The 12,914-nt window shown below is 35.2% G+C and overlaps 1 protein-coding gene across 1 annotated transcript in view; it reads right to left on the minus strand.

Annotated features, from left to right (window-relative positions):
- ZSWIM5 (zinc finger, SWIM-type containing 5) overlaps nt 1–12,914 on the minus strand; it is a 105,588-nt gene that overhangs the window by 92,102 nt on the left and 572 nt on the right. Inside the window, 1 exon segment of the mRNA XM_012722471.1 lies at nt 12,821–12,887. Within this exon segment, the coding sequence (XP_012577925.1) occupies nt 12,821–12,887 (67 nt within the window).

Here is a 12,914-nt window from a genome sequence, read left to right on the forward strand (position 1 = left end):
AACTTTGAATACATTATTTTATTTATTTATATATTTTATTCACTTTTATTCTATTCTCAAATAGCATAATATCCTCACTCTACAGGTGAAGAAACTGAGGCACAGATCTGAGAGAAAATACCTGCAGATCACACATCTAATAAGGTTCAACTTCCACAGTATATAAAAAATTCAACAACAAAAACAGTAGAAAAAAACTAAAGAAAGACTTCTCTACAGAAAACATACAGACAGCCCACAAGCACATGAAAAAATGTTATACATCATTAGAAGGAAAATACAAATCACAACCACAAAGAGACATCACCTCACACATGTGAGAATAGCATTCTACATCAAAAAGACTGGAAATAACAAGACAAAGCAAGAGTGTAGAGAAAAAGAAACTCTCACTACTGGTGGCCATGTAAATTGGTACAGCCTCTACAGAAAAAGTAAAGAAGTCCCTTAAAAAATAAAATGGAAATATCATATAATCCAGCCATTCCACTTCCAGGTTTTTATCCAAATAACATGAAAACTAACTAAAAGAGATACATGCGGCCCTCCCTGGTGGCGCAGCGGGTTAAAGCACAGCACTGAGAATCTGAAGCCACTTCCGCATGAGTTCGATTCCCGCCTGCCGCCTGCCCAAGAGGAGACCACATGGCGAGCCAGACCTCTCCTGACCCGCCCGCTGCTCCCCTCAGCAGTGTACTTCGTCGATCTGCCTGTTCTGCTCCCCACTCTGTCTCTGGTGAAGCCTCTCACCGCCCCTGAGCCTCTGGCCTGTACCCCAGTTCTGTATGAATAAATAAATAAATCTTTAAAAAAAAAAAAAAGAGATACATGCACCCTAGGTCTGTAGCAGCACTAGGCCCTTAGCCAAGTTATGGAATCAACCTAAATGCTCATTGACAGATGACTGGATAAAGAAGTTATGGTATTCAATGGACTACTATTAGGTTATTTTTAAAAAGATAAAATTGTGCCTTTTGTGACAATATGGATGGAATTCGAGGTGACTGTGCTAAGTAAAAGACAATGTGAAAGTGAAAGACAACGAATGGTGGTTTTATTCATTTGTGGCACACAAATAGCCAAAGCAATCAATCTGACAAAACATAAAAAATAACTCTTAAGAATGTAAAAAGTGGGCCCTCCCTGGTGGTCCAACAGGTTAAAGCACAGCACTGTGAAGCTAGCTGCAGCTGTTAGCTTCGATCCCAGGTCAGGGAGGTGAACCACATGGCACAGCAGATCTCTCCTGTCTTGCCCGCTGCTCCCCTCAGCAGTGTATTTCGTTGATCTGCCTGTTCTGTTTCCCACTCTGTCTCTGGTGAATCCGCTCATCACCCCTACAACCTTGGTTTGTACCCCGGTTCTGTATGCATAAACAAATAATTTTTTAACGTAAAAAGTTATGGTGATTACCACAGAAGAAGGGAAGAGGAGGTAGAAGTAGGAATGACTGTCAAAGTATAGTGGAAATGGAACTTTGGTGGTGGTGAATACTGAAGGAAGTGCACAAATCTAAGTGTGAAGTTGTATCTCCCAAAATTACATCATTTTATAAATGAACTGTGAATCAATGAAATTTTAATTAAAAAAAAAGACTTCTGAGGTGAGATTTAAGAAGGAAAGGTAACAACTATAGGATTCTGTAATAATTATGATAAAGACTATAACAATAACAATGACAAATACTGACATAGCACACCTAGTAAACGCTAGATCCTCTTCAAAATGCTTTGCATGTAGACTAATTTAGTCTTTAAAACAAGCATTGGTACCATTATTCTATCCATACACAGTTGAAGAAACAGACATAATGAAGCACCAGAATTCTGAGGGAACCTGCTGCATATATGTTGATACTATTTAATATTATCACATTATAATATTAAATGATAACATTATATCATTTGGCATTAGGTAACATGAGGTTATATGTGAGATATAAGCACATATATATTATAGTAAAGAATCCATAATATAATATTGAATGGCAGACAAATTGGCAAAATTAAGGTTGTTTTTTTTTTTTTTCACAATACAGAACCATAATATGGGTACAGAATTTATATTGTTAATGACATCAATGCATTTTGGTGATATTTGCCAGTCATGTCAGTTTATCAGATGTTGAAAGACTTAAGCATAATAAAACAGACTGACTTCCTGAATGTATTAATGATGCAGGCGTCCATTCAATAAAACCATGAATGAATAGAGGGAAAAAATGCAATTATCTCCAAGGCTTTCAAAGACTTAACACATTTTCCTGTTGCCACAAGATAATGAATGGATGGGCCAAAATCTATTTTGCTGATTAGCTCTATCATATACTGGTACCTAAAAGAAGCAACAATTTTTTTTTAATTCAAAAAGGGTTATTTGAAGATAACAAAGCTATTCTAAAGCTAGAAATCTCTATCCTGAGAAGAAACAATATCTGGTAACACTTTTGTTATCTTCTTGCCTACCGGTGTTGCTCCTTTGAACCAACTATGGATGAGAACATAGTATGGATGAGAGCATAGAACTGTCAATACAGAGGTACTTCATGAAGGGTTAATCAAAATTTTAAGTGGAAATAATGTTTTCAATCATTATTGTAACATTAAACATTTTAGTATTTCTTATAACTGAAATTATATTAAAATAGAATGTTCAGTTGTCCACATTTCTCCAGTTAATCACTTCTTACTCTTTGCCTCCTTACTATATCTCTATTTCAAAGCATTGTGTAAAAAGCTATTGTATACATGTATCCTCTATTAAGCTATGTACTCATTATATATAAAAGTTATGTTCTATTTTGCACAAAACACTGAAGATGTTACATTCATTCATAAGTTTTATGAATGAACAAACGAAGAAAACTATACTCTGGAATTACACTTATCCAAGTGTCTTTTGATGACAACAACAAAGGTTTTACATACTTTGGCATAAGACCTTTCTAACATAGAGATACTCTTTAAGGAGTAAAAAAAGACTAATTTTCTTTGAATTTCATTAATAGACCTAAAGACAGGTAAAAGAATAGATTGAAGCCTCTCTTTTTCTTTATCCTTTTCTTAATAAACCTGTCATTTTAAAATGCAAAATAAATAGGTTGAAGTAGAGAAGAGAACTGACATGGTCTCTAGCATTTGTGTAATAAATATTACACAATGCTTCGATTATCTACAGTAAGTTTAAAATGTTGATAACACTAATAAAGGTGATCATTTTTCTAGGGCAATATTTTTAAACCTCAGTTACATCTAAAAATACCTAGGAACTTTTTTAAAAATTTCTGAAACTCAGTCCTCATTCTCAACAGATTCTAATTTAATTAATTTGGGGTTAGTCCTTTAAAAAAATTCCCCAGGTTATCTTAATGTGAAACCAAGATTGGAACCACTATTCTTTTAAAATTAGAAAGAAAAATTGAAATATAATTTACATTTAATAAAAGTCATCAAATTTTTAAAAGATTAATTTATTTATGCATACAGAACTGGGGTGCAGGTCAGAGGTGTGGGGGGTGAGAGGATTCACCAGACACAGAGCAGGGAGCAGGATAGGCAGACTGACAAAGTGCACTGCTGAGGAGAGCAGTGGGCAAGGCAGGAGAGGTCTGCCACGCCATGTGGGTCACCTCCCTGGCTGGGCATTGAACTGGTACTGCAGTGGCTGCTATAGCTTCATAGTGCTGTGCTTTAACCCGCTGCACCACCAGGGAGGGACCAAATTTACCAATTTAATGTATACAATTCAATAAATTTTGACAAGTAAAGGCTACCCTATAACTACTGCCCTAGTTATAACAGAACATTTCCATCACCCAGATAAGTTTCCTCATGCCCAACTTCCCTCTCCCTGAGCAACCACTGGTCTACTTTTTGCCACTGTAGCTTGAGCCTTTCAAAAATTTCACATGCATGTACTCTTTTTGGTTTGGCTTCCTTTACTTCATGTAATGCTTTGCTATTGGTAAGTTTTCTTTTTCGTCGGTGAATAGTACTCCATTATACGGCTATCCAACAGTTGATTATTTCCAGTTCAAGATATTTTATTCAGCTTTATTCTGAATAAAGCTGCTCTAAATATCAAAATTCAAATCTATATCAACACATGCTTTCATTTCTCCAAAATAAATCCCTAGGAATAAGGGTGATAATTCTTATAATTAAGTGTATTGTTAATTTTATAGTTGTTTTCCAAATTGACTTATCATTTTACATTCCTATGAGCAATGTAAGAGAATTTTGGTTACTCCATATTCTTGCTAGCTTTGATATGACCAGTCTTTTTTATTTTTTTAAGTCATTCTGGTGTATGTATACTAGCAGTATGTTCTTGGTTTTTAAAATGCATCTCCCTAAAAACTAAATGAGTACTCAGATAACTTCCTAAAGCAAGAAAATCACCAGCAAGAAGGGTACTTTGTCTTTTGATTCAGTAGTGTATTTTGAAAGAAAATAACAATGTTATACTTCCATGAATATCAAATTCATCACTTCATGATGAGAAACAAGCAAGTGATAAAAACATATCTACAAAAACTATGTAAACAAGCAAATTTTTCAAAAACAGATTTCAGAGAAACTTTTAGACTCAAGTATGCACTCAATTTATAACCTCCTACCTACCTCCTACCTATATAACTATGGCAACATATCACAATTCTCAGGAGCTTAGGTTTCAGAGTCCAACCCCAGTTTGTATTTTAAGGTAAGAAAATATAAATTATGGGCCATCCATGGTGGTGCAACAGATTAAAGTGCAGTAGTACAGCCCCTTTAGGGCGAGTTCGATCCCTGGCCCCGGAGGTGCTCCACATGGTGTGGCAGACCTCTCCTGAGCCACCCACTGCTCCCCTAAGAGTGAACTTGTCAGTCTGCCTGTTCTGCAACCCACTCTACCTCTGGTGAATCCTCTCACTGCCCCAGTATCTCTGGCCTATGCCCAATTCTGTATGCATAAATAAATAATTAAAAAAAGAAGAAGAAAATGCAAATTATTTTGGAAAATTTCCACCAAACAGATAAACAATATAATGAGTTTTACATGAAACTGGGATGAAAAATAATCTATTTGTAATATAAAACACTAAATCTAAAATACATTTAGATTTAGTGTTTTATATTACAAATAGATTACCTTGGGGGTTAGAAACAGTGGTGAAGATATGGTTCATATGTTTCCAGGGTTACCTATTTGTAAAGATGTGTGTGTTATAAATGATACACATGAACTAAAACTTAGTTCAACTAACAAATCAAGAATTGATTAAAAATAAGTTTCAAGGGTTTTTTGAAACTATGTAATGTTTTAAAGGTCAGAAACATCCAGATATTACAAAATGCCAGTATATCTTCTAGACTCCAATAACATATAAATCAAGAAATACATCCATACTATATAAATATTTAAAAAGTAAATGACTAAATGAATATTTACTCATTCATTCCATAAACATCTAATGAGTATCAACTTAAGGCATATCACATTATACATACTAAGGGGGAGAACAATTTTTCTCAATGCTGAGAACCAAAAATCAATCGACTTATGAAAAGTATCAGAGTAATTTAGCATAAGACAATATAATGCTAAAGCTAATATTTAAGTGAGTATGATTTCCTTGGCATCAGATTGGTGAGAAGCAAAAAGTGGCCAAGACAATGCTGCCTATGTCAGAATGTCAGAAAAGAAATTAGTCTACAAATAACCCACAAGGTTAAAAAAAAAAAACATATAAAAGTAATTTGGGATGAAAAATAATCTATTTCTAATATCAAATACTAAATCAAAAACATTAACTAGAGGTTTGGAAACAGAGGTAAAGATATGGTTCAGATGTTTCCAGGGTTACCTATTTCTAAAGATGTATGTGTGTTATAAATGATACACATGAAAAAAATAATCCCACGGTAATCTTTCAACCATGCATACATAGTTGAGTGTTGTGTGGCAATCATTCTTTTTTATAAAGAATAGCAGGTTTAACTTTTTCTAACCATTTATTTGTTTTAAAGTTTCCACATGTATGAAAGCTGTTCAATATTAAAAAGGATAAATATGACTATAAATAAATGGCTTATAAAATAGCCATTTAAAGATATAAAACACAGGGCAAATGCTATGTGACAGAAAAAAACAGAGACTGGAATCACACAGTGTCAAGTCAGGCAATGCTAAAGATTGCCAGCAAACTACCAGGAAATACAAAGAGGAAAAGACAGAGTCCCCTATAGGTTTCAAAGGGAGCATGGCCCTATGGCTACCTTGCTTCAGATTTATAATCTCTAGAACATTAAGATGATAAATGTTTTAAGACACCTAATTTATGGCAAGTTGTTATAGCAACCATAGGAAACTAAATCAGCATTTTCAGTATTGCTCTTATACATTAATATACTGACATTAATGTCTTAATTTCTTGAAATTATCTCCTAAAGTAAAATACAGTAAATGATATTTTTGGGTATACTTCTATACATTTGAGCATATATATGTATATGTGTATATATATGTATGTTCATATAGTCATCACTATAATAGGATATTGAGCATTATTTTTTTATAACAGTTTATTTTTACATCATTTTGTACATTTTTTTTTCCATCTCAACTGTAATCCCCACGGGTTTCCCATCACCAAGTCACCCGTGTGCCATCACCATAATCCCGTGCCCTTCCCTCCCTCCCCCAGCCCCACCCCACCCTCCGTTTTTGATCCCATTCCCCACTCCACCCCCACAAAATGTCTCTGGTATATGATTGTTCATTATTTTTGTTACTTTCTATTGAGCATTAATTTTTAACAGCCATTGTTGAAGCAAGAGGAATGAAATTGTTTCACATAGACATAAATAAATTTCCAGTCTTTTCATTTCAAAATTCAGACTTTGGACTCACACTTCAATAATATATTTCTTAATCCCCACAATAGAGATAACCTCTAAAATAAAATCCATTATCTTCAGTTTGTTCATTAAAATCTAAAGCTCTACCCTTGAGAAAATCACCTTCAACAAGAATTCATTAAAACCTTTCATTTGAAGAAATTAATAAACCACCATTCTCCACATAAAACAGATGGTCAACACAGAGATACATACATATTGTAACACTCATACTATTTAATGCTATCAGTTTGTTATATGCACAGTCATGGTGTTTTCCCCACACCTATTTAATACCACACTGATATTAAAAACTCAGGCCGCTCCCTCTCTCTCTTTTTTTAATAACACAGAGAAGTTTGTTCTTAACCTTCACTTATTCAACATTTACTGAATGTTAAGATGAGTGTGTGTGTGTTTAATGTGTTGGGGTGGATGGGGTGCTTTAAAAAAAATTTGATTTTAAAACTTGGTCAAGGTTCTATCCTAAAAAATGTTACCATTTATCCACTAAAGGTACATAGCTCCCTTCTGGCTAGAAGACCTTCACTATAAATGAAGTTATTTTTTCAAACATGAAGTTTTATTACTTCATAACTAAGTTACATATAATGTTATAGAGCTTTTCAGGGGAAGGACAAGCTTCTCCCACATGATACACATCAAAACAAATTATATATGGATGTATATACACATACACATGTAGAAGTGTCAATACTATAATATCTTCCTATAAAAGAATTCCACAAATATTTAGCAAATGTTCATAATTAAAACTACTTAATGGCCCTCCCTGGTGGCGCAGCGGGTTAAAGCATAGCACTGAGAATCTAGAGCCGCTTCCGCATGAGTTCAATTCCCGCCTGCCCCGGAGGTGACCACATGGCGAGGCAGACCTCTCCTGACCCGCCCGCTGCTCCCCTCAGCAGTGTGCTTCCTCGATCTGCCTGTTCTGTTCCCCGCTCTGTCTCTGGTGAGGCCTCTCGCCGCCCCTGAGCCTCTGGCCTGTACCCTAGTTCTGTATGCACAAATAAATAAATCTTTAAAAAAAAAAAACTACTTAATATTTAAGTAATGTATAACTTCCTGAAATGGATTCTTTTAAATTGACTTTGTATTATACTTCTTGCATATAAGGTAGTACTTGGCATTGTAGTTCTAGTCTTGAAGACAATCCAAGGACTAATTATGTACTTATTAGAAAATGAGGAGACTAAAAATATAGGGTGGGCACAAGGGGTTAAGTATCAGCACCATGAAGTTATCATAACCCACATGGTGCTACAGACCTCTTTTCTCGGGCCTGCTGCTCCCCTCAGCAGTATATTTCTGTCAATCTGCCTGTTCTGCTTCCTGCTCCGTCTCTGGTGAATTTTCTCACTCTGCACCTCTGATCTACACCCCATCTCTTATATGCATAAGTAATCTTTAAAGAAAAAAATATATATGGGATTTTGTTGAAGTCAACCATCAGAGATTTTCTAGATAAATATTTATACAAGTAAGATATATCAATACTGAAGGACCCATATGTCTCTACCCCATTTTCAAAAATTTGAATAGTATAAATAATACTAGCTATATTTCTGCATTAAGAAAAGAAAAGCTGTTGAAGCTTCTCTTCTCTTCTTCAATTCTGATCTTGCTGAAAAGGCACAAGCCTTTAAATTCCACCAAATACAGAAATTAATTTTAAACATGATGGATAGCAAGAAGAGCCAATATCATAAAGTTATTAGTAAACTAAAAATGCTTAAGATGGGCAAAACATTACATGACACACACATAAGTAACATCTTTGAAGATACAGCACCCAATACAATGATAGTGAAGGCAAGGATAAATAGATGGGACTACATCAAGTTAAAGAGCTTCTGTACAGCAAAAGAGACATTACAAAAAAAAACAGACATCCCACTGATTGGGAAAAAAATTTCTCACACAAAACTAGCAATAAAGGATTGATCACAAAGATATACATAGAATTGATGAAACTCAACAAAAATAAACAACCCTATCAAAAAATGCGCAGAAGAGCTAAAAAGACACTTCTCCAAAGAAGAAATGCTGATAGCCAGCAAGCATATGAAAAAATGTTCAACATCACTCGTAATAAGGGAGATGCAAATTAAAACCACAATGAGATACCACCTCACACCAGTGAGAATGGCACATCTTAAAAAAAACTAGCAACAGCAAATGTTGGTAAGGATGTGGAGAAAAAGTAACTCTCCTGCACTGCTGGTGGGAATGCAAACTAGTACAACCACTATGGAAAACTGGAGGTTCCTCAAACTGCTAATCATGGAGCTTCCATATAACCCAGCAATCCCACTCTTTGGCATCTACACAAAAGACACAAAACACTGATTCAAAAAGACACCTGCACCCCCATGTTTATTGCTGCTTTATTTACAATTGGAAAGACATGGAAACAACCCAAATACCCAAAAGTAGAACTGGATAAAATAGATGTGGTACATATACACAATGGAATATTACTCAGCAACCAAAAAATAAACACATGCCTTTCATAGCAACATGGATGGAGCTGGAAAAGATCATGCTTAGTGAAATAAGCCAGAAAGAAAAGGAAAAATACTGGATGGTTTCACTCATAGAAGGAGTATAATGGACCAGGCGAGAAAATAGCAATAATAATGAACTGCTATATACCAGAGACATTTTATGGGGTGGAGTGGGGAATGGGATCAAAAACCAGTGGGGGGAGGGAAATGCAATGGACTACGGTGGTGACATATGGGTGACTCGGTGATGGGAAGCCCATGGGGATTACAACTGAGATGGGAAAAGGCACAAAATAATGTAAAAATAAACTATTGCATTATTTTTTAAATGCAAATGCTTAATTCTGAACTCATTGCCTTTCAGAGCACTGAGAGATTGGACTATAAATCTATTCACACAATTTCAAATTTACAGATGTCCAAAGAAAGACTACTTTACAAATATCCCCTTTTAAATAGAACAATAATTCTGATTCACTACTCTTATGTAAAAGTAATGTATTTGTTGAGCATACCGCCTATAGTTCTCATGAGTTATAGTTCTGATTCAAAATTTGATGTTTTCAACAGAATATTTGCTGTTTAACCAGTCCATAATTACTATTACCAGATTCTATGTGCAAAGTAATCAGAACCTATCAAATTTAATATATCTATTCTTCCAACAAATTTTTATGTTGTTTAATTCATTTTACTTCATATTTTTTTGTTTTATGTTTTGTTATATTCTTCATGTTTCTTAATCTTTTCATTTCTTTATGGTTTGACTGTTTTTTTCTTCACTTAAATCCCCTTGTGAATCTTTATTTTAAAAGGATGTTGTTACATAGAAATACCCTAACTTTTCTAAAGCAATACCCTGATGCTTTCCTAAAGTATCAGTTTTCAATAACTTCACAATTCTAAGGTTATAATGATGGCTTGGAAACACACAGAATTTTTAATTAGTACCACTTAGTAATTAAATTGAATTTAAAGTGAAGTTATAAACTGAAGAATCTGATTACTATCTCACTATATAGAAATCATTTTCTCTCTCTTGGCAATACACTATAAAACCTGTCATCTGGGTTAAGTGGCATACTCACAATATTAAGTTTAAAAGGTGAAGGGGTGGTGGGGCAAGAGGGCAGCAGAAGGAGAGGCCAGTGGTTTGTGGTGGGCTATGGGTGCTTTGATGGTGGGAAAACTATGATGACCACACTTGGGGGAGAAATCCTATACTGTGAAAAAAGGAAGATGTAACAGAATAGTAAAATCAGATGACGGATGACTAATTTTACATATTAAAAGGTGATTCATGCCAAGATACAGAACTCAAAGTAATACACAATGGAATATCCTCTTCCACACAGCACAGCATAAGTTAAGTTCTGAAAAATAAAGGTTATACAGCTCCTGGTTCTCAAACAGCATTACCTAAAAGTGATTAAATCATTCTCCAACATTCATCTACAACATCCAAAGTGAAATTCAGAAAATAAGTCTTATATGTCTTTTCTCCAGTCCCCAAAACTACCACACAAGAGCTCATCACCCCAATAAGCATGTCACCTATCATAAAAGAAAAATATGATTTAAGCATGACTTGAATGACCCACAAAAACTGATTTCATTTGTAAATTGACCAGGTAGTCAGTTTCAAAATATGTACCTCCTTAAAATTCTTCCTCCATCTCATTTGCCCCCTCAAGTTTGAAAATTCTTTCAAATCTATCTCTTACTATAAAGTGAACATTTAAATTGACACTTTCCAATTTAAAATATTAAAATAAGAATCTTAAAAAGTAACTGATCTGGTGATGGCACATGGGTGATTTGGTGATGGGAAACCCAAGGGGATTGCAACTGAGATGGAAAAATGCACAAAAATATGTAAAAATCAACTATTATAAAATTTTTAAAAACTGCAGGAATACTCACAAAAAAAATAACTGATCTATTCTCACACAAAGAATAAAGTTAACAGAGTAATAAAGAAAAACCCAGGTTTGTCATGGCTTCATTATTAAACTGTACACCTTTATTATATTTCTGCAATTCATTCTTTTCAAAAACACACAAATGCACAAAGGACTAGCCTCTTTCAAATAAACGGAACTTTTTCAATCTATATTATCACTGTATCTGGACTAGATAAATTTACAATTCACATTTGCAAAACAAATTGTGGTATTCGTTGTTTTAAAAAGAAACAGATTCTCAATACTCAGAAACAGATTATATGAAACACAATGTACTACTCTTAAAAGGGAGAAAATTTAAATGTGTTAAATTTATGTGAGAGAAGACAGTTAGATGTTGAGGGTTCTTGTGTATGTGTGCTCCTGTGCTTGTCTAATTCTAAAACCAGCCTCTCTTAAATTCCTTTGAAAAAATCACTTTTTCTCAATAAATATGAGCATAAACTGTACAATAAGATGCATAGATAATGTGCACTTCCAAATGCAGTAATAGGCCAAATAGAAAAAAAAATCAGTGTCTTAATTTTCCAAAGAGCAAGTCAATGTTAAACAATGTCATTTTTCTTTCTCCTGATTCTACAAATCAGGAGTCCTGTATTTTCATATTTAATAAGAGTAACAAACTGATTAGAAACCCTGGAGAAGTAAAAGAAAAAGAAATTATTTTTCATTTTCCCACACACTGAAAGATAAAACAATAGCTAATACGAAGACTTGTTAAAGGAGAGGCATTTGAAATACCCAACGTGACCAGCTTTTGATTTACCCCAGTCTGACAAGGAAGACAGACCCCACCCCCACTCCAGATTGTATGGCTTTTTTTCCCCCTTGGTGGGGGTGTGGAGAAGAGAAGCTGTCACATTTCCATCTTCGGTATTGTTAGTCTGCAGCCTAGATTTTCAAGTATCACTGGTCCGGAGAAAAGGGTATTAAAAACAGACAATTAAAATTGTCTGAAATGCACAATATTTTGTTGGGGTTTTTCCAATTTTAAAGTTAATTATACCCAGTTTCAATCTGCTAAGACTGTAGCTTGCGTCTTTGACAGCCTGTCCCTCAAACGTTCCCTGTAAGATCGCTTGCTCCAGATTCACTAACATTTCTCTCTTCTCTAAACTTAAATTAGAAAAATGCATTTCCGAAATTATTACATCCGAAAAGACAAACCTCCCCGTCCTGGTTCGCCTGCGGTGTGGAAAGTAGAATGAAGAGTAAAAGAGACCTATTCGATTTTCAAACAAAAAGAAATAGGGGAGAGAGGGCCAGTGGGAGAAAGAGCAGCAAATGGACCTGAATGCATTGCTGAGAAAAGTTTTTTCCGTGACTTGTTTGTCCCTCGGCAGGGGAACAGGAGTTGGGTAGAAAACCGGGTCTTGGCCCAGGTGCAGACAGAGGCACTTGCGGGAGAGAAGGTGGGGGACCCGAGAGGAGCCAAGCTAGCACCTACCGACTTGCAGCACGTTCTCCACGGAGCCGCTGTCCAGCAGACGGATGCCCCGGCGGAACGGCAGCCCCTCGCCGCAGCCGGCCACTCCGGCCCC

This window comes from Condylura cristata, unplaced genomic scaffold (genome assembly GCF_000260355.1).
Source record: "Condylura cristata isolate star-nosed mole 26May11 unplaced genomic scaffold, ConCri1.0 scaffold00008, whole genome shotgun sequence".
NCBI classification, from domain to species: domain Eukaryota; kingdom Metazoa; phylum Chordata; class Mammalia; order Eulipotyphla; family Talpidae; genus Condylura; species Condylura cristata.